At 56.3% G+C, this 20,940-nt stretch overlaps 1 protein-coding gene across 13 annotated transcripts in view; it reads right to left on the bottom strand.

The window, feature by feature from the left end:
- Celf5 (CUGBP Elav-like family member 5) overlaps positions 1-20,638 on the bottom strand; it is a 36,475-nt gene extending 15,837 nt beyond the window's left edge. For 6 of the 13 annotated variants that reach the window (XM_087201577.1, XM_087201575.1, XM_087201578.1 and 3 more), the window contains exons 1-2: positions 20,365-20,638; positions 9,797-9,879 (exon numbers count right to left, since the gene is read on the bottom strand). In XM_087201577.1, coding sequence (XP_087057703.1) covers positions 9,797-9,879; positions 20,365-20,623 — 342 coding nt within the window. In that variant the 5' untranslated portion in view covers positions 20,624-20,638. Of the gene's footprint in view, positions 1-937; positions 1,063-1,159; positions 1,245-1,653; positions 1,729-9,796; positions 9,880-20,012; positions 20,128-20,364 lie in introns of those variants that run through there. The other 7 variants (XM_021244968.2, XM_021244970.2, XM_021244975.2 and 4 more) reach the window with 6 other exon arrangements.
- Positions 20,639-20,940: the final 302 nt, after the last annotated feature.

Raw genomic sequence — 20,940 nt, 5'->3', positions numbered from 1 at the left:
ATGCCAATATTTGAGAAGACTCAGGGATGTGAGAGTAGAGAGGCATTTGCTTGTCTACAGTCCCGGGACAGAATCCCCCTCTCAGCTTGGAGCCTCCTAAACTCGTATGCATCCCTCACAACCCAGCTCAAAGCCCCCAAGCAGGCAATCCCACCTTGCTTCTGCCTCAGGGCTGGAAGTGTTAGCATCTTGCTCTGTCTCACTCCTGCCTGGGGACAGTGTGATCCCACACAGGGCAGGGCAGGTGGAGAAATCAGAGCTGAACACCCCAGGGGAAGCGGCCAAGGCATAGGCAGGCACCCGTGGCTGGGACAGGTGCTTGTCACAGACCCTCCCAGGTGAGTGCCCCCATGTCCACTCGGCCCCCCAGGGGGAGGGACAGGGCTCCTGCCCCATCTTAAGCTGTCACCAATGAGGCCCAGAGGGAAGGGGCCGCATGTCCCAGCGGACAGCGGAGAGAGCTACCGGACTGTGGCCCCAGAGAACTCCCCACCAGCGCCCAGGGGCACAGCCCAGTCCCCATCCGTGAGCCCCTAAGCCTCCCGCCTCGGGAGTCCTTCCTTCTCCCACCCGTTTCTCAGACCCCGCCTGCCTCTGAGAAGACCCTCGCCCTGGGCTCCCTCCCGTCCTCCCCCTCCCCTGCCGGGCCCTCTTCCCTCCCAGGCCTCCCCTTCCCGAGTCCCTTCCCACCCCTCGAAGACCCTTCCCCTACTGGTCCCTTCCTCCTTGCTGAGTGTCCTGGACACCTTGGGGTTAGCTCCATTTGAACTCAGACTTGGGAACCCCAGAGAGGCCTCGGCCTTCCCCAGCCCAACATTCCCGACACCAGCCACACCCCTCCACCGCCACGGCCCTGAGCACCCACCGGGCAGCACCTCAACCCCCTCTCCCTTCCCCACAGCCCGCAGTGCCCCACCCATCCGCCCAGCCCACACACCCCGGCTCCTCGAAACCTGGGTACCACAGCCCAGCACACTGGCGGCAGGAGGAGGTTATTCCAACCGGATGGGACCAGCTTCTGGGACTGGGGTGGCCAGAAGAGGGGGGACAGGAGGGGGAACCCCGGAGCTCTAGCCTCCCGCCCTCCCCCACCCCTCCCACCACCCCTCCCGCCTCCGCTGGCCCTCCCCTCCTCCTCTCCCCTCCTCCCTCCCAGCACCTTGGGCAGAGGAGGATGGGGTTGCCATGGCAACGCTGATTCACCACACGGAAGCTGGCAATTGTTGTTGCCATGGAAACCGCCTCTTAGGGGCGAGCCCAGCTCCTGCCTTGCATAAAAGAGATATTTAAATATAATCTTTTAGAGATGGATGAGCCAAAGCAGAGAGGCCGGGAGGGGCGCACACAGGGAGCGGATCTACCTCCATCACCCAGCCCCTCCACCCGCACCCCCTTCGATCGATCGGTCGCAGGGCTCGGGGTACCTGCTGTCCGCCCCTTACTCCCTGCCCGGCCTCCGCCGGAGCCGGGACCTCCGGCCTCTGATTGCAGGGCCCCTTCCCCCATCCTGGGCTAGCGAGGGACAGAGGAGAGGGTCCCGGGCTGGCCCAGGGAAGCCGGTGGGGACCGCCCCCTGCCCCCAGACCCCCAGCCGCTGCTGCGCTCCAAGGCCCCTTGGTGCCCAACCCGAGGCCGGGCGCCCGCCTTACCCACCGGCCGAGATGCGCCAGGCTGGCATCCACGTGCCGCCGCCGCCCGGGCGCATGGGCGTGCACACGCTGGGCCGGGAGGAGGCGCCAGGCGGGGAGCTGGGTCTCCCCACACCCCACCCTCCTGTCGCCCTTGCCCGCCCGCCCATCTGGCCCTGCCCACCTCCTTCCGGCTCCCTCTCTCCATCTGTCCCACGGAGGTCTCTGCCGAGTGCCCTCCCTCCCTCCTCCACCTTCTCTGGCTCCCCATCACCCCATCCCTTCCCTGCCCCCTCCCTTCCTCTTTTCATTAGCTCAACATCCTCTCCGGTGTGCCCCCATGTTTAGTACTTTGAGGACCTGCCCCGGTATCAGAGAAAGCAGACAGAGTTCAGACACTGACACTCCCACATGGGGGTTAGGGGTTGGCACAGAGGACAGGGAAGAACCAAAAGTTATGTTGGTGCTTCACTGAACGTGGAAAATCTGCAGTGGATTTCGAAGTAGGCATAGGAGCTTAGGGGTAGGGGTTGGAGACAAGAACCTAGCACAAATGAAAGGGAAATGAAGTGAGACCAGAAAGACTTGGGGTTTCCAGGGTTCTGAGAAAGCAAAGCTGCCCTCCATCATCCTGGGCAAAGAGCATGCTGAGCACATGAGGAGACCAAGTTGTGAGGCCAGGGAGTGGGCTTGGGGTGCTTCCTGGGAGGGGCCCTCTTGGACCCCTGAAGTTTCTTCCCAAGACCTCGGGGAAGAGAGGAACAGTGTCCTCTCTGACGGGTCCTCAAGATAGGAGCTGGACCCACAGCCCCCACTTTTTCCGGGGCCCCCAGGAATCCCAGGCTCCTGCTTGGGGTGAGAGGCCAGGGGCCTGTTGGGGTCTGAGTCCTGGCTCAGCCTGTACTCTGGGGTCCCAAGGTCAGATCTGGCTTCTATTCCAGGAGATTGGTATTCAACTGAGAGCTTTTTTTGGTACCGGGGATCAAACTCAAGACCTTGCGCTTTCAAGGCAGCCGCGGTGCCACTGAGCTACATCCCTGGCCCTTCAACTGAGATCTTATTCCAGAGCAGTGAGTTGATTAAACTATGACCCCCACGGACACCACCCTCAGCCACTGGAGGGACCAGCAAGGAGGGGCGTCGCCTCGCTCTTGAAAGCAGCTATGGGGGCTACGGAGGTGGGGGAGATGCACAGGTGCGTGCCGCCACGCCTGGCCCTTGTGGTTGACAGAGTTAGAAAGACAGAAGCGCCCATTCCTACTGCCCTCCAGCCCCACCCCCCTGCTGCGGGAGAGAAGCAGGGACGGGGTACCCAGCTCCTCCCCTCCCTGCTGGGCATGCGAAGTGCATGATGGGGAAGGGACCCTTCCCTGTGAGGGGCGTAGCTCTGCGGAATTAGCCCCATGGAGAAGCTCCTGTGGGAGCAGTCTCCTGGGCTCAGGCATCTGCCCCACCATCCTCCAGCCTCCATTCCCAGGGTGTTCCTACCCCCAGCGCCACCTCATCTTTTGCTCATGAGAAGAATGTCACCCTACACACACTATGTATTCTGGGACCTGAACTCCTGATTCTCCAAGGCAGAAATTCAACCCTTGTTCACCAAAACCACATCACATTATATGTGTTCATTGCAGCAAATACTGAAAAAACCCTCAAACACCCCTCCATCACAGGTTAAAGAAAGTGCACATTTGCGTGATGGAGTACTATGCACCAATGAAAAAGCACACAACTGCTTCCCAAGCCAAGGATGGGTCTCAGCTACATCCTAGCAAGTAAAACCAAAAGGCAGGTCAAAAAGATGATCTGCATAGGGGCACGGTGGTGCACACCTGTAATCCCAGCATTCAGAAAGATCACTGTGAGTTCGAGGCCAGCCTGGGCTACATAGTGAGACACTGTCTCAAACAAAGAAAGACTTGGGTCAGGGATTTAGCCCAGTGGCACTGCACCTGCCTTGCAAGAGCAAGGTCCTGCTTTGATCCCCAGTACTGAGAAAAAGAAAGAAAAGACTCTCAGACTCCTCATCTCCCAGATGCACCTCTCAGCCACCTCCTCCTCACTATGAAGCAAAATGAGGATTCCAGCAGCACGGAGGCCAAATCAGAGAGGCCAGAGGGGACAGACCTACAGAGCTGGGAGGGTGTGAGCGGCAGCTCACCTTTGCCACCTCTGCTGATGGCCTTGGACAGGCTCCTCCCCGCTCTGAGCCCCAGCTCCCCCTCTGCCCATGGACCCCAGGCTGACGCTGTGGCTCCCCACTGTTCTTGCAGCGCCTGAGGATGGGAGTGATCCTCAGTGTAAGGCAGAGGAAGGGGAAACTGAGGCCCAAGAGAGGGACACTGCTCAGTCCCCATGCACACACGCATCAAAACAAGACCCCAAACTCAGCTGTCCACACCTACTATGATGCCAGCCCCAGGTTCGAGCCCAGCACTTGACAATGGGGACCCATCCTGAGAGGTGCATGTGAGGTAAGTTTGTGTCTGTGTGAACAGCACTGAGCACGGCCACAAAGCCCAAGACAGCCATGACATCACTAGGTGGTATGGGCTCATTTGTTTGTTTCTTTTTGTAGTTCTGGGGATTGAACCCAGGTCCTCTGCACTGAGCTCCAACCTCGGTCCTTTGGATTTTTAATTTTGAGACAGGGTCTCACTAAGTTCCTAAGTTGCCCAGGCTGGGCTTGAAATTATGATCTTCCTGCCTCAGCCTCCGAAATAGCTGGAATGAGAGGGTGTGCCATTGTGACAAGCTAGATAATGAGATCTTAGGGCACCACAGGGATATATGTGGTTGGTCATCATCTGAAACATTAAGCTATTCGTGCCTATGTGTGCTCACAGCTACCTGGAGACCGATTAGGCTAATCCAGAGGGTTGCCTGAGAGTCTAGATGCTAGAGCTGGGCCATCCAATATGGCAGCCGGTCTCCAGTCTAGAACATTCTAGATCTGCGCTGTCTGACACAGTAGTTGACCCCAGCTCTGAAACACTCAGATCTATGCCGCGTAACCCTGCAGCCATCAATCAGGTGAGGTGGTTTAAGTTTAAATATCAATTTCTTTAAATTAAATAACATTAACAATTCAGTTTCAGAGGCACACTTACAGCAATTCAAAGGCTCTTTCTGGACTGCCTCTTGTTTTTGTAAATAAAGTTTTATTGGCAGACAGCTGCGTCCACTCATGGGCAAGTTGTCTATGATGCTTTTATGCTTTGAGCAGCTGCCACAGGCCTTGTATGGCCTGCAAACCCGAAAATATTTACCATTGATGGAAAAAGTTTACTGACTCTCATTCTAGAACACTTAATTTTATTATTTTACTTATTTGTGGTGCTGGGATAGAACTCAAGGTCTTCAAACTCAGCTCTATCCCCAGCCCTTTTTTATCTTTTGAGACAGGGTCTCGCTATGTCACTAAGTTGCTAAATTGCCCAGGTGAGGCTCAAACTTGCAATTCTTCTGCCTCAGCCTCCCAGAATGCTGGGATGACAGGTCAGCGCCACCATGACTGGTGCTGGGGTTACATTTCTGTTAGATAACACTGTTCTAGAACATTCTCTTCTCCTTATTCTAAGCAGAATCACCCCGTCGGCACCATCAGCATTTAGGGCTGAGGTGTTCTCGAGGCTGCTGAGCCATGTCCAGACCTCCACTGCTCCAGGCCAGGGAGCTCCCTGATTCATGAGGACCACACACGTGCCCAGGCATTGCCAATGTCCTGGGGGCAGAATCACTGCTGGCTGGGCCCCTTGCCACCCCAAGCTTGGTCCCACACCACCCGGCTCCACCTCCGTCCTTGTCCCTGTGGCTGTAAAAGCCTCTCCTCTCCCCAGAAGCAATCCTGTTTTCTGTCCCCTGTGACACCCATAGCCGCCATGTTTGTCCCTGGCTGCCCAATGTCTGCCCACATCCTGAGACAGGGCACCTGTGTGACCTTATTTGGGGAAAGCATCTTGCAAAGGGAGGATCTTGGGGTGAGATCCCAGCTGTGGGGTGAACAGTCACCCAGGGGCGGGAGGCTTGTGGAGAGGGCCTGGAAGTGGGGGATGGTGACAGAAGTGATGCAGACTCTTGGTTATGGGGCCAAGAGAGCAGGGGACAGAGCTGGGTGCGGTGGCACATGCCTGTCATTCCAGCTACTCTGGAGGCTGAGGCAGGAGGATCACAAATTGGAGCCTAGTGTGGGCAACTTAGGAATTTAGCAACATCTTGTCTCAAAATAAAAAATGAACTGGGTCTGGACCTCAGTGTGGTGGCCCTGAGTTCCATCCCCAATATTGAAAAAGAAAGAAAGAAAGAAAGAAAGAAAGAAAGAAAGAAAGAAAGAAAGAAAGAAAGAAAGAAAGAAAATCTAATCAGATTGTTCCTCTGAATGTCACCCCCCCCATAACTCCAGAGTCATCCTGGGAATAAATCCAAACTGCCCACACTGCTGTCCTGCTCTGGCCCCCTCCCTTGACTTCTGTGATCCTCAGATGCTTCAGGCACCATCCTGCCTCAGGGCCTTTGCACAGTTGTTCCCTCAGCCACATCATCCTTCCCACAGAAAGCCCAGGGCTCCTTCCCTCTGCTTTCAGGTCATCCCCAAGGAGGGCCCGTCTCGGCCACCCCATCTCAAATGAGTCCCTTCCCACGTCCCCACTCTGATAACCACCCTATTTTTTTGTCTCCATGTGGTCTTCACCATCCAAAGTTATCTCACTGATGCCACCTCTGGGCAGCACAGAACCTTAGGGGCTGGTGCCTTGGCTAGGTCCCTGAGTTTCTAAAATTAGTGTTCACTCTGCACCCTCACTGCCTGAAACCTTCTCTCCAGCCTGGTCGGGAGAAGGTGATGCCCATGTTGAAGATGAGATGGAGACTTGTCCAAGGGCAGGTGGCTGGGGGCTCACAGGTGAGCTCAGGGGTCACAGAGGCAGGACCACTTCTAAAGTGGGGAGAGGCTCTGGAGAGCTGGATGTGGGGACCATGGGCTATGGGGGCTGGTGCCCAAAGACAAGGGGAGAGACTGTTTCAGGGGGTGTCACAGCCACCTTCAGCCCTGCTGACCCAGGAGACATGAGGACAGCTAGGGGGACCACTCAGGAGGTGACCAGCCTGGGACAGTGATGGAAACTTATCACAGCGCTGGTAAGAGCAGAGGCCAGTGAAACTTTCTTGCATGGATAGACAGATGGATAGATGGATGGGTAGATGGATTGGTGGATCAATAGGTGGGTGAGAGGATGGGTAGATGGGTGGATTGGTAGATGGATGAGTGAATGGATGGGTGGGTGGATGGGTGGATGGATGGATAGATGGATGAATGGATGGATGGATGGATGAGTGGATGGGTGGATGGATGGATGAATGGATAGATGAGTTGATGGATCAATGGATGAGTGGATGGGTGGATGAGTGGATAGATGAATGGATGAATGGATGGATGAGTGATGGATGAGTAGATGGATGGGTGGATGGATGGATGGATAAGTGGATGGATGGATGGAAGGGTGGATGGATGGATGGATGAGTGGATGGACAGATGGATGAGTGCATGGAAGAGTGGATGGATGAATGGACGGATGGATGGATGAATGGATAGATGGATGGATGAGTGGATGGGTGGATGGATGGATGAATGGATAGATGAGTTGATGGATCAATGGATGAGTGGATGGATGGGTGGATGGATGGATGGATGAGTGGATGGATGGATGGATGAGTGGATGGATGAATGGATGGGTGGATGGATGGATGGATGAGTGGATGGATAGATGGATGAGTGGATAGATGGATGAGTGGATGGATGGATGGATGGATGAATGGATGGATAGATGGATGGATGAATGGACGGATGGATGGATGAATGGATAGATGGATGGATGAGTGGATGGGTGGATGGATGGATGGATGGGTGGATGGATGGATGGATGAGTGGATGGATGAATGGATGGGTGGATGGATGGATGGATGAGTGGATGGATGGATGGATGGATGAATGGATGGATAGATGGATGAGTGGATGGGTGGATGGATGGATGAATGGATAGATGAGTTGATGGATCAATGGATGAGTGGATGGGTGGATGAGTGGATAGATGAATGGATGGATGGATGGATGAGTGATGGATGAGTAGATGGATGGGTGGATGGATGGATGGATAAGTGGATGGATGGATGGATGAGTGGATGGAAGAGTGGATGGATGAGTGGATGGATGGGTGGATGGATGGATGATGAGTGGATGGCTGGGTAGGTGGATGGCCTGCTGGCTGCCTTACACTGGATGAATCTCATGCCACACTGGTTTGCTCCTCCATTCTCCTCTCCACCCTTCCCATTCTCCCCAGTGACCCTGGCACTGTGGCAATAATGTGTGGTAAAGGTGACAAGTGTGTCATTCTGAGGCTGGCCATGAAGTGCTGTGGCTTCCTTCTGTCACCTTTGGGGCCCAGCCCCAGGGGAAGCCAGCCACCATGCTTAGCACACCTGAGCAGCCACATGGAGCTCTGTGACAGGGACCTGAGGCCACCTTCCAACTGCCATGCTCGGGCAGCCCCTGAGACGCTGAGTCCCTGCCACCATCACACTCCTGCTAAATCCTCAGCCGGCTCTGAGGCAAGAGCTGCCATCGTCTCACACCAACGCCTGGCTCTTGGTGGCTGCACAGTGACCCCAGTGGTGGGTGACTTTTCATGCTACTGTGGCCCTCAGCCCTCAGAAGACACAGCCCCTGGCACTGCCAGTGTGGGCCACCCACCCGCCTGCTTCAGCTCTTTGGAGGGCACTGCAGGAGGCCCAGAGACAGAAGGGTGGACTTGGGTCTCTACATCCCTTCTGCAGCAGTGTTTCCCGTGCCGGGGATGCCCTTCCTATCTGGCAGGGGTTGCACAGGGTGTGTCCCCCAAGGTTCATGCACGGGAAGTGTGATCCTCAGTGTGGCCATGTTGGTAGGCGTGGCACCTTTAAGAGGCAGGACCCGGAGGGAGGGGCTTAGGTTGTCAGGGGGCGTGGCCTGGATGGTTTTAACAGTTTTCAGAGGAGGGGAGGGTGAGTTGTCAGAAACAGAATGGAAGGGCCAGGGATGTAGCTCAATGGTACCGTGCCTGCCTTGCAAGCACAAGGTCCTGAGTTCAATCCCCAGTACTGCAAAAACAACAACAACAAAAAGTTAGTGAGACCCTTTCTCCAACTAAGAAGTTCTGAAAGAGGGCTAGGGTTCAACTCCAGCACCACAAATAAAAAACACATCAATAAATGAAGCGGGACGTCCGCTTCCCCACCAGCTTCCCGTCTCCAGCGTGCCCTCCTCTCGCGCACTGCCCCGTGTTGCGATGTCATGGGTTCCCACCGGAGAAGCACTGGCATCGGCCCGCGCCCTTGGCCCCCAAACCATGAGCTTGATGAAGCTCTTTCCTCCCTGGGTCTCCAGCCCTGGGTGTCTCATTGCGTAAGGAACAGGAAAGGGACTGATAGGCCACGTTTCTGGTTTTGTCCCAAATGTCACCTCCTCACCCAGGCCCTCTGCGACCCCTTCTCTGCGGTGTCCGACACCGCCCTGCACTGTGACATGCTTCCAGTGTGAGGGCCAGAGAGGCTAAGTCGCTGGCTCATCGTCACACAGTAAGGACAGGCGCATACGTCATTGCCTAAGCCACAGCCCTTTTGTTACTTGTTGAGAGCTGAAAAAAACTGAAGCCGCGTCTTGTGTCCCCAGAAAGTGCACTCCTGCACGACCCGACCCACCTGCCCCCTCCCACCTCTTCTCTCCCGTCGCTGCCCCTTGCTCCCTCTGTTCCAGCCACACAGGCCTCCCTGCTGCTCCTGCAATGAGCCAGGCTCTGTCCTGCCCCAGGGCCTTTGCACAGCTGCCTGTTAATGCTTCCTCATCCTTTAGGTCTCTACTCAAAGAATGACACATGCACTCTGGGCCAGGCAGGCTTGTGCAGTACACAACCTGAACAACTACACACAGCCACCCTGCTGCAAAGTCTAAAACACAGCACACAGTAGTATCCAATACATGCTCACCCGAAAGAGGATTTCTACCCCTCCACTTCTTGTATCTCTTTCTGAGTCCAGAGGCAGGCACATGGATTTCACAGCCAATCCCAGGAAGGGTTTGGCCCCAGGCTGAGAGTAAGCCCTGCATCCCCTCCTCCCCACCACATGGGACTCACCCCGGGCAAGGTCTTTTGCTCGTGCAGGGCAGTCTGAGCTTTGATGGCGGAGTCCCTGGCACAGTAGGTCAGGAAAGCACAGCCTAGAGTGGGAGAGAAAAACAGGGGGCTGAGAGACAGCCTGCACACCCCCAGCACAGTAGCATGACCCTGAGGGCCAGAAGCCAGAGCCAGTCGGGTGCTCACCAAAAGCAGAATGAGTCCAAACTGTTCCACATACTGAAATAGCACACTGCCAGGAAAAGGAAGAAAGTCCTGACACAGCTACATTGAATATGGACCTTGCGGCCATGCTGCTCAGGGAGCTGAGTCAGACACAGGAGGACACACACCACAGGGCCTCACTCCCAGGAGGCCCAGCATGGTCAGATCCACAGGGACAGGAAGGAGGACTTGGTGTTGGGCTGGGGAGGGGACGGGGGTCAGCGTTTCCTGGGACAGAGCTCAGCTGGGGAGATGGAAAGTCCTGGAGGTGGGTGGCAGGGATGGCACAGCCAGGTCAATGCACTCAATACTACTGAGCTGTACACTGAGGAATGGTTAAGTTGGCCCAGTGTCACAGAACACACCTATAATGTCAGCACTCAGGAGGCTGAGGCAGGAGGGTCATAAGTTTAAGGCTAGCCTGGGCAACTTAGCAACTTAATGAGACCCTGTCTCAAAATAAAAAAATTTTTTTTTAATTTTTTTTTTTTTTTTTTAGAACTGGAGATCAAACTCGGGTCCTTTTGCTTGCAAGGCAGGAGGTGGAACCACTGAGCTAAATCCCCAGCTTTTTTTTTTAATTTTAAAAGGGTTGGGGATGGAGCTCAGTGCCAAGGTCTTGAGTTCAATCTTCAGTACCAAAAGAAAAAAAAAAGTTAAATTGGCAAATTTTATGTTGTATATATTTTACCACAATAAAAATTACAGCCAGGGGTGGTAGTGCACGCCTGTAAGCCCATTCTGGAGCCTGAGGCAGGAGGATTGCCATGAGTTCAAAGCCAGCCTGAACTACACAGTGAGACCCTGTCTCAAAAAATAATAATAATTGGGACATAGCACATACTCCTCCCTCCAAAGAAAGTGCAGAAAATGTGAATGTGGATGTAACAAATAATACAAAGCCATTTAGTTGTCTTCCAGATCAAGAGCTAGATAGAGTAAGGTACCCCCAAGAACTGTCAGAGCCCTGGTGTCCCCCACACCCCCCAAGCCCTCCAACCCCCTGAAGTCACCACCCATGGCTCCGCAACCACCACAGCTTGGCCCCCACTGAGGCTCCGAGCCTGCAGCACTCACTAATGAGTCAAGGTAATGGGGCTTCCTAGTTGAAACTTCTACAAGGGCTGACACATGGTAAATGCTTAAATTTTAAACATTTATTACAGTAAAAGACCACATTGCTACGAATCCCCCTCAAAATCTTCCCATTCACTTTGAACACACTTCACACTTGTCTTGTCTTTTTGTTTGTTTGTTTGTTTCTTTGGTACCGGGATCGAATTTGGGACCTTGTGCTTGCGCAGCAGGCAGTGAAACCACTGAGCTAAATCCCCGGCTTCCTCCTTCTTTCTTTTCAGTACTAGGGTTGGAACCCAGGGCCTTTGCACTGAGCTCCATCCCAGCCCTTCCTATTTTTCATTTTGAGACAGGGTCTCACTAAGTTGCTAAGTTGCCCAGGCTGAGCTCGAATTTGCTATCCTCCTGCCTCAGCCTCCCAGAGTGCTGGGAAGACAGGCGTGTACCACCACACCTGGCTTCTCTCTTCTTGAGGTTTCTATTTTCTAAATTTTGCTTTGCAGGGAGAGGAACCACCTTAAGAGGGTCAATGAGCCTTAAGGTCTGAGAGAAATCAGGCACTATCAGCAAAGTAAGAGCGAAACCCTCCCTTCCAGGGTCTTTCTTTCCCCGAGAGTCCTTGTCTGCGGGACTCGAGGGACCTTGAAGCAAACCAGCGCGAGGGTCTGGGAGCTGCCATCTGAGAGGAAGCAAAAGCAAACCAACCCACCAGAGCCCGACCGCTGTCCCTGGTGCTGAAGCGACTCTGGCGCCCCTCGGACGTCTTGGAGACGTCGGTACAAGCCTGAACCCCGGAGGCCACCAGGGGCTAGGAGGACAATCGCTCCTGAGGGTCTCCGAAGGAATGAGCCCTGCCCACACTGTGACTTTAGCCTTCCAGCCCCAGAACTGTGAGAGCATAAATGTCTATTTTTTTGTTTTTTGAGACAGGGTCTTGCTGTGTAGTGCAGGCTGGCCTTGAACTCACTATGTAGCCCAGGCTGGCCTTGAATTCACAGCAGTCCTCCTGCCCTCAGCCTCCAGGGTGCTGGGGTTGCAGATACGTGCCACCACACCAGGTAACCTGTGGTTTAACCCCAGGACCTCAGCTCCGAGGCCTGCACATGGACCACTGGGATATCCTAGCTGGGGTTGGCGTCTTTCCCAAGCACTTCCCCAGGGTCTTCAGGCTGGGTCAAGGGCCCTGAAGAGGCCTTAAAGCACAGTAGCCTGTCGGGGGTGCAGGGCCGGATCTGGGGCGGAGCAGGCCACAGACCTGGGGTGCTTGTGGAACCTGGAACCAGAGAGGCCTGGGCCAGCCCTGGTCACCCCACCCACACTCCTGCCCCGCTGTCAGGGCCCAGGCCAGGCCTGCAGCAGCCCCACACCACGCTGGCTGAGCCCTGGGGTCCTCGGGGAGTGGAGACTTGGCCGGGCCAGGCCCACCTGTGAGGACCTCCTGCCTGTCTCACCCATGCTCCACAGTCCCATCACCCGCACATCAGCCATCACTATCATAGCACAAACAAGAATGGGTCAGGGGTCACACAGATGATGCCCAAAAGTCTCCCAGGACCCAGGGTCAGGGTGGGGACCAATGGGGGCAGGGAGACCTTTGGGCACTTAGATAAACCCTTCCTAAGATAATGCCTAGAGCCCGGCCCCAGCTCCCCAGCAAGAAGGGGAGGAAACAGGTCTCCCTTCCTGTGGACTCTCTGACCTCTGGGCCGGGAGCTCTGCTCCCAGAACCTCGAGACTCTTAATATTATCATGACACGTCCATGTTTATAGCAGTACAGTCTGTAACAGTTAAATCTTGAAAACAGCCCAAATGCCCATCAACTGACGAGTGGATGAAGATGTGGTTTTTTAATACAATGGAGTACTACTCTGCCATAAAGAAGGATGAGCTTCAGACATTTACAGCTCAGTGGATGCACCTTGAGACCATACTCTGAAGTGAAATAAATCGGACACAAGTGTGTAAATACCACATTGTGGGAATAAGGACTGAGATGTACAATGGATGGTGGGAAATGGGAAGAAAGTGTTCACATGGGAAGGGGAACAAGGGAGGAGGGAGGGAGAAAGGAAGGAAAGGACAAGAAAAAGTGAAAACAGAAGGAAAAAATGGAAAGAAAGTTTTTGTGCCTAGGGGAAGGGGCTTGGGGGGGGATGGGATACAATAAAATAAAATTCAGAAAATAATATTACTATGACAACACTCACGGCCCACAGAACACCAGGCATTTTACAGGGTGGGTGGGACCAAGAGGGTGTCGTGATGACTCCTAGCCTCACTCCTGTTCACAGAGGGGAAACTGAGGCACCAGGCTTCGAGTCATCTGCCCCAAGGGTGTCTGGCTCCAGCCCTCCCTCTCTCTCGTGCTCTATCTCTCTCTCTCTCTCTCTCAGATGGAACCCAAGGCCTTTGGACTGAGACCTTTCCGGGCTCTTTTTTAGGTTTTATCTCAAGACTGGGATAAAACATATCCCAGGAGCTGGGACCCACGGGGACGGAGGCAGAATGGAAGGGGTGCAGTGGGGAGAGGGGAAGCTGGGGCCTCCCTGGGAGGCTGGGGTGTTGGTGGGGTCATGGAAAAAGGAGTGAAGGCTTAAATTAGGTTTAAAGATCACCGGACAAGGTTCATGCCCATTTATGGCCTCTCAGAATCCTCCCCTTCACTTCCAACGCATTCATCCCATCATCCTTGGCCCTTTCTGTAGCAGCTCTAGAGTCCTCTTCCATGGGTGTCTTTTGTCACACTGTCCTGGGTGCCTCGATGTCCTGAATGGATTCAAAATGTTTCCCTTCCATGGTCTTTGGGGAAGATCCGGAAGTCGCACAGTGCCAGATCCAGTGACTAAGGTGGATTGAGGACACAGCGTCATGTTTTTAGGAGCTGCCTTCTGTTGGATGGTGCTCGGTGGCAGCAGTGACTGTATTTTATATCACATGTCATAAAGACCCTCAGGAAAGAGGACTCCAGAGCTGCTGCAGAAATGGCCAGAACCATGGGATCGTGTGTTCAAAGTGAGGGGGAGGATTTTGAGGGGGGACTCATGGGAATGTGGTTTTTATTGTAAGACATTTTAAATTTTAAACATTCACCATATAATTTTGATCACCTTCAATAAGAGAGTGCTGTGGGTTAAATTGCCCACCTCCAAAAAAAATAAAGATACCTCTGTTTTGGAACCTTGAATGTCACTGTTTGGACACAGGGTCTCTGCAGGCAAATGAGAAGGTCCTGGGTAATGGGGTGAGCTCCAGGTACAGGCCACCCCCTAGAACCTCACTCTGTCCATGTTCATATTTGTCCTCATGGTATAGACTGGAGAACCAAAGCTCAGAAAGGCACAGCAGCCTCCTTGAGGCCCAACAGCATGCACAAGACAACCTCTGGATCTGTACCCAGGTTGGGAAGAGAGTGGCATTTGGGTATGATTTCATTTACTAAAGTCTGTCACACTGACCTCAGAGCTTGAACCCACACACACACACACACACACACACACACACACACACGTGTGCATGCACAAAAATTTTTTAAATGAAAAACCTTCAGCTGGGCATGGTGGCCCACACCTTTAATCCTAGCACTTGGGAAGCTGAGGCAGGAGGATTGCTACGAATTTGAGGCCAACCTGGGATACATAGTGAGTTTAAGGCCAGCTTTAACTATATAGTGAGATCCTGTCTCAGAAAACAAACAAACAGGACCGGGGATTTAGCTCAGTGGTTACACCACCTGCCTCGCAAGCGCAAGGACCCGTATTCGATCCCCAATACCAAAACAAACAAACAAACAAACACAAAAATCCAAACCCCAAAACCCTTCAGAGTCCAGTCCAGTCCTTTTCACCTGGTCCCCAGCTCTCACCCCACAGCCGCCAGAGGGCGTCGTGAGCACCGAGTCAGGTCCTCCCGCTCTGCCCTCAGCATTCCATGGCTCCCACCTCCCTGAGCCAAAGCCCAGGTCCTCCCTGCAGCCCACAGGGCCCTGCACAGCCACTGTCCCCTCCCTGCCTCCCCTCCTCCCACTCTGCCCCTCATTCCCTCTGCTCCAGCCACACGGGCTCCTCACTGCTCTGCACCATTCCAGGCTCTATCCTGCCCCAGGGCCTTTGTACATGCCTTGCCCACTGCCTGAACTACCTTTTCCTTTGCTGTAGAACAAGGGCTTTCTCATTTGCCATTCAGGTCTTGTCTCAAATGTCACTTCATTTTCATTGCCAAGGTAACACACATCATGACTTATTTTTTCACTATTCACATCAATTAAATGTGTGTGTGTGTGTGTGTGTGTGTGTGTGTGTGTGATTCTCTCCTCCCTAGACTGCTTTCTGTATCTAGGGCCCAGTGCGGTGCCTGGTATAAACAGCAGGAACTTAGTAAGTCCTCCTCGACAGTTTGGCTGCCAGACCATGTATGCGGGATACTGTCACCCGCAGAAAAGCACTGCGCCTAATTCCGCGAGTCACACAGTATGAAGTCATTCTCATCGTCACACCTACTTGGTAAGACAGCCATCAATACTTTCATCTGTTCCACCGTGGCTCAGGTTCAGAAAAGATGAAGGAGCTTATCCAAGATCCCACGAAAATAAAAACCAGAGCCAAGACGGAGCCAAATCTGTGAAGGAGCTGATCACCCGTCTTCACCAGAGGAGGGATGGGACACGCACTGGGGAGGTGCCTGTCTCCCCTCCACTACCGTACCTCTCTCCCTCCATCTGCCCATCGGTCATCCATCTTCCACACACACACACACACGTCCATGCGTATTTCTACACATCCATCCATAGTTGTATCCATCCAACTACCTATCCATATTTCTATCTGCCCATCCACCCATCCACACACCTACCCACCCACCAATCTACCATCCACCCACCCATCCACCCACCCATTTACCCAGCCATCCACCCACCCATCCATCCATCCACCCACCCACCCATCCATCATCCAACTTCCATCCATCCATCCACCCATCCACCCATCTTCCCACCCATCCACCCACCCATCTGCCCAGCCATCCAGCCATCCATCCACCCACCCACCCATCCACCCACCATCCAACTTCCATCCACCCACCCACCCATCCACCCATCCATCCATCCATCCATCCACCCACCATCCAACTTCCATCCATCCATTCCTTTCCACCCACCACCCCTCCATCTCCCACCTTCTGCCTATTCCAGCCCCATCCTCCCTCACCCCCACAGCACCCCCTCCACTGCCTGACTCACCCCCACCCGCCCCTTCCCTCCTTCTCTTCACTCCTACAGCTGTGACCATGACCATGGCCTCCTGGACTGTACAGGGCCAGTGTCTCCCGAATGGAACCCTCCCAGAATGCTGGCAAATCCACTGCTGTGTAACCTGGGGCAGGCAGGACATGGTCCCCTCTGGACCCAATCTCCTCCCTGGGTCCCTGTGATGGAGGGGAACCCAGTTCCTCTCCTCAGGAGCCCTCATCTCCTGAGGGCCTCTCCCCGCTCCCTGCACCTCGGTTTGCCCAGGGGCACAGGAAGTGAGCACATCTTGACCCAGGCAGGGACCCCGGGGAGTGGATGTAGTGGCCTTTCAGTTAACAGGACAAGAAACTTCCTTTCTGCGAAGGTCTGAATTCCTCCCCTGCTCTAAACTCTTCCATGGCTCCCCAGTGCCCTCAGGAAAGCCTGCAAGATTGATTGGTGCAGCATCCGGGAGTCCAGCTGCTGACTCTCCGGCCTCCTGCCTCCTCTCCCTTCTCCTCTCCTCCTCGAGTGCCCTCCACACCCCCAGACCTTCGCCACCCTGTCCCTTCTACTGGAATCCGGGGGGCCACAGACACCTACTTCTTCCTCTTACTGTGTTCCCTGCCCTTCCTAAGAGCCACAATACAAGGAATGTTTCTGCAAGTGAATAAGTCAAGTGCCTCCTCCTCCTGGAAAACTCCTGTGCCTACTTCAAAGCCCCAATTCCAAGGCTTCTCCTCATGCAGCTGGATTCCCTGGCAGAGCCCCCTTCCACATCCAGTTCCCGCAACCTGGGTCCCTCTCTGTGTCTCCTACCCTGACCCCTGCAGCTGGACATGTCCATGTCTAGCTTTGGCCTTAAGGCCCCATGTACAGCAGGTGCTCAATAAATGTGGATAACGTGGGCAGGTGGACTGACGTCTGGCCCGTTCCACTGTGAATCCCGAAGGAATCTCAGTCCCAGACTGCTGTGCGTGTGCGCTCACGTGCACGCACACACACACACACACACATACATACATACATGCGAGCGTGCATGCTGGTACACAGCTGGTGCTCAATACATGTTCTCTGCCTAACCAGACCACAAAAACGACGTCACAGACAGGAGGCTCCAGGGCCTCCTAAAGGCAGCTGGGGAAACTGAGTCACTGTGGGGGGTGCCTGACAGAGTCGCAGAAACCCCTCTGAGGATCTTGGCAGCTGGGTCACTCCCACCCCGCACCAGGCCGCCCCCCCCCGGGGCTCTCAACCCCCTCCCTCTACCCGCACTGCAGCTGCCCCCCCAGCTCCCATGGCAACGCGCCCCCGCCGCCCCGCGCCCCATCCCCCAACCTCCTTAAGATAAATATTATCATTAGCATGCAAACGCTGGTGTAATTTGCATAAGGGGGCCGCAGCCACCCCAGCTGGGTCGGCATTCACATGCGGTCCCCATGTGGGGGCGCTCCTCATGGCCCCCTTGGCAGCAGGTTCTGTGCCCACCACTGGAGGGGACCGCAGGGGGCCACTAGGAACCCGGGGTCCCGGCTGTGGGGGCAGTGGGGCTGGGCCCCTTTCTGTGCGTGAGGCCCAGAGCTGGGGCTCTGGGAGTGGCTGCTGGCACCTTCCTCCTTCGCTCCGCTCCCGGCCCCTGGCTCTCTTGGGTCCCAGGGTCCTTCTGGGCTCTGCCTCCATCTCTGCTCCTAAACTGAGAAACAGCCCTAACCCTAACTCCTAACCCCACCCTTCACCCTGGCCCTGGCCTTGACCCTACCCTACCCCAACCTGTTCTGGGGGCCTCAGCCCCCCCCCACACACCGTGGATGTCAGGGGGCACGCCACACCCTCTCGGGGGGCCTCATCCTGGCTGGGGGGGCTGTAGCCCCTTTGCCCCAAAGCTCTCTCTCCACATTTGCAGGCCAGGAAGGAGAGGGGTCGTCTAGCTGTGGCCCCTGTGGGGCCAAGTAGCTCCCTCTCTTTGGGACTCGGTTTTCCTGAAATGCACTGATGTTTGGAAGCCCTTCTCAGTGGGATTGCTTCAGGGGGATTAAATAAGGGGCAAAAGCTAAGGGCAGCGTGGCGGGGTGGAGCCAAGCCTGCTTGGCCCTCTCTGTCCGGGGTGCCGGGGTGCCACATGGGATAGTCCTACTGCACCCTGAGAGCCCTTGCGGCTTCCCTGGCACCCTCCTCACGGGAACCCCACGTCCGGGCACTCAGAGGCCCTTAGGAGGATTTGCTTTGGAAGAGATTTCTCTCCATCACCCCACCCTGCTCTGATCTCCCCAACAGGTGCGTTTCTGGCTCCCCAGAAATAAAACCACACAAAATGAGTGCTGGCAGGAGGGGCCTGAGCTCCCTCCCCTCCCCCAGGCACCCTGGCTTCCTATACAACAGCCACCTTGCTTTGGCTAAGGCCCAGAGCGGCCCAGCACCAGCTGGGTGTCACACAGCAGAGCCCCAGAGGCGGATCCGATGCCCCCCGCTCCTGCCTGTGCCCGACTCACACCAAGTGGCCGGGTCAAGTCCTGCCAGGTGCCACACAGGTTGGGGACCCATGACCTGAAGGATTCAGAGCACAGTCAGGACCCCTAGAAGCGGCTGTCACAGACACCCTGTGCCTCAACCTCTGCGCTCCCAAGGAAGGACTCGAGAGACCCTGAGGTTCCAGCATTCTCCAGCCAGAAGGAAAAACAAAATCACTTCGCTCCCTGAAAACAGAGGCTCTGGCCCAGCGACGGACCCGGCCAGACCCCTCCATTCCTGATGATTTTGGGGGGAGATTTTAAAAATGGGAAAAAACAGAGTCGGAGCTGCATGGGGAAGATCACCTCAGCACCCAGCTGTCCTCTGGCATAGACCTCGGCAACATCCAGGGCCACGTGGATGGCCCCCCACTTTCCCCTCCAGTCTTCCTAGAAATCGGTGTTCAGTCATTCCAGGGATTGGGGCCTCCTACTAGCCAGGGCACCAGCTTGACTTCTGGGCAACTGTGAGCCTGGTCCTCCTGGGCCACAAGGAGGAGTTAGATTTTCAGGCCCTCATTGCGGGGGGCGGGGGGGGGCTGTAAAGAGGTGGGGGATGGGAAGTGTGTCCCCCCCCATCAACTGGAGGCTGAGGTGACAGGTCAGGCACCCGTCCCAGCAGGCCTTCCCCATGCCCTGCCGGAAGCCATCATTCATCCAACCGCTCATTCATTCGGTCTCCCATTCATTCATTCATTCATTCAACAAACATGTATTTGTGCTCACCCTGCACACCAGGCAGGGAGAAGAGGGGACAAACAGGATGTGAAATGGGTCACAGGCCCTGGTCCCTCTCCCAGGCCCCTCCAGGATCTTGCTAGAGGATCCAGCATCAAAGCCTTCACAGAACCCATGCCCAGTCCCCAGCCCTGGACAGCAGGGCCACCCACGTCCACACTCCGCGCCGGGGCCACCCCGCGCGCGGCCGGCACCCCCTTTGCAGATGCCATCGGAGAGGGGCCGGGGAAGGAGGAGGCAGCAGGCCCGGCCCCACCTGCCTCCCTAGGGCTCCCACGCCCGCCCGCCTCCTCCCCGAGGCCACCCACCTGGGGGTTTGGGCTCGGGCTCATTGTCTCGGCCGCAGACCCCAACCCTGCTCTGACAGCGACCGCCAGGGCTGAACTTGAACCGGAGCTGGGGGCAGGGGCGAGGGGGAGGGAGTGGGCGCTTCCCCGAGACCCCCACCCCCTCTTTCTTTGTAGTTACCGAGGAGCCCGGGGTCCTGGGCATCCGCGTCTCCTGCCGCCGGACCTGCCCGGCCGCCGCCGGCCTGGCTTTGTGCAGACGGCCAGAGCCCAGGAGTGGAGAGGGATGGAATGGAAAGTTCCCCGACGACGACGACGAACGACGGGGCCGGGGGAGGCCGGGGGGGGGGGGGCTGCGAGGAGGGGGGGCTGGGGGAGTGGGAGGGGGCGAGGGGGCGAGGGCGAGGGGGAGAGGCTGCTGGGGAGGGACGGGCGAGACGCCCACGGGGTGGGGTGGGGGCGGGGCGGGTGCCCCGAGGTGGAGGCGAAGGTGGGGGCCGCGGCAGAGGCGGTGGGCAGCGGCGGGCGCCCACCTTTGTGCATGCCCGTGTAGGGGTCCTTGAGCACCGTGAGCTCGTAGATGCGGCCGAACTGCTCAAAGAGCGGCTTGAGGTCCTTCTCGTCCAGGTTGCGCGGGATCTGGCCCACGAACAGCTTGATGGCGTCCAGGTCCTTCATGCCGTCGGGCTGCGCCCCGGGGGGCTCGGGCCCGCTGCCGCCCACGGGCGACGGCCGCGGCTGCAGGAGCGGGTGCTGCTGCCTGCGCGCCTCGCTCTCGGTCAGGCGGGCCATGGCGGGCGGCGCGGCCGGCGGCGGCGGCGGTGGTGGCCTCGGAGGGGACGCGCCTCGCCCGCCGCCGCCCCGCCCGCCGCGCTGGACCACAAAGGCGGCGCGCAGCGACCCCTGGCGGCCATGGCGCGCGCTGCACCGCGGGAGAGAAGGGGCAGGGGGAGCGGAGAAACTGGGTCTGGGCGCAGGAGGGAAACTGAGGCCCGGCGCAGGAGGAGGCCGAAGCCGGGCACAAGGGGAAGACTGAGGCCAGGAAGCAAGAGAAGACCGAAGCCGGGGCACGAGAGCGAAATCGAGGCCAGGCCAGGCGGGGAGACTGA

This window comes from Heterocephalus glaber, unplaced genomic scaffold (assembly GCF_053883595.1).
Source record: "Heterocephalus glaber isolate CG9 unplaced genomic scaffold, H.glaber_assembly_v1.0 deba00001760, whole genome shotgun sequence".
Lineage (NCBI taxonomy): Eukaryota > Metazoa > Chordata > Mammalia > Rodentia > Bathyergidae > Heterocephalus > Heterocephalus glaber.
This window is presented reverse-complemented; position numbering and strand designations above follow the sequence as displayed.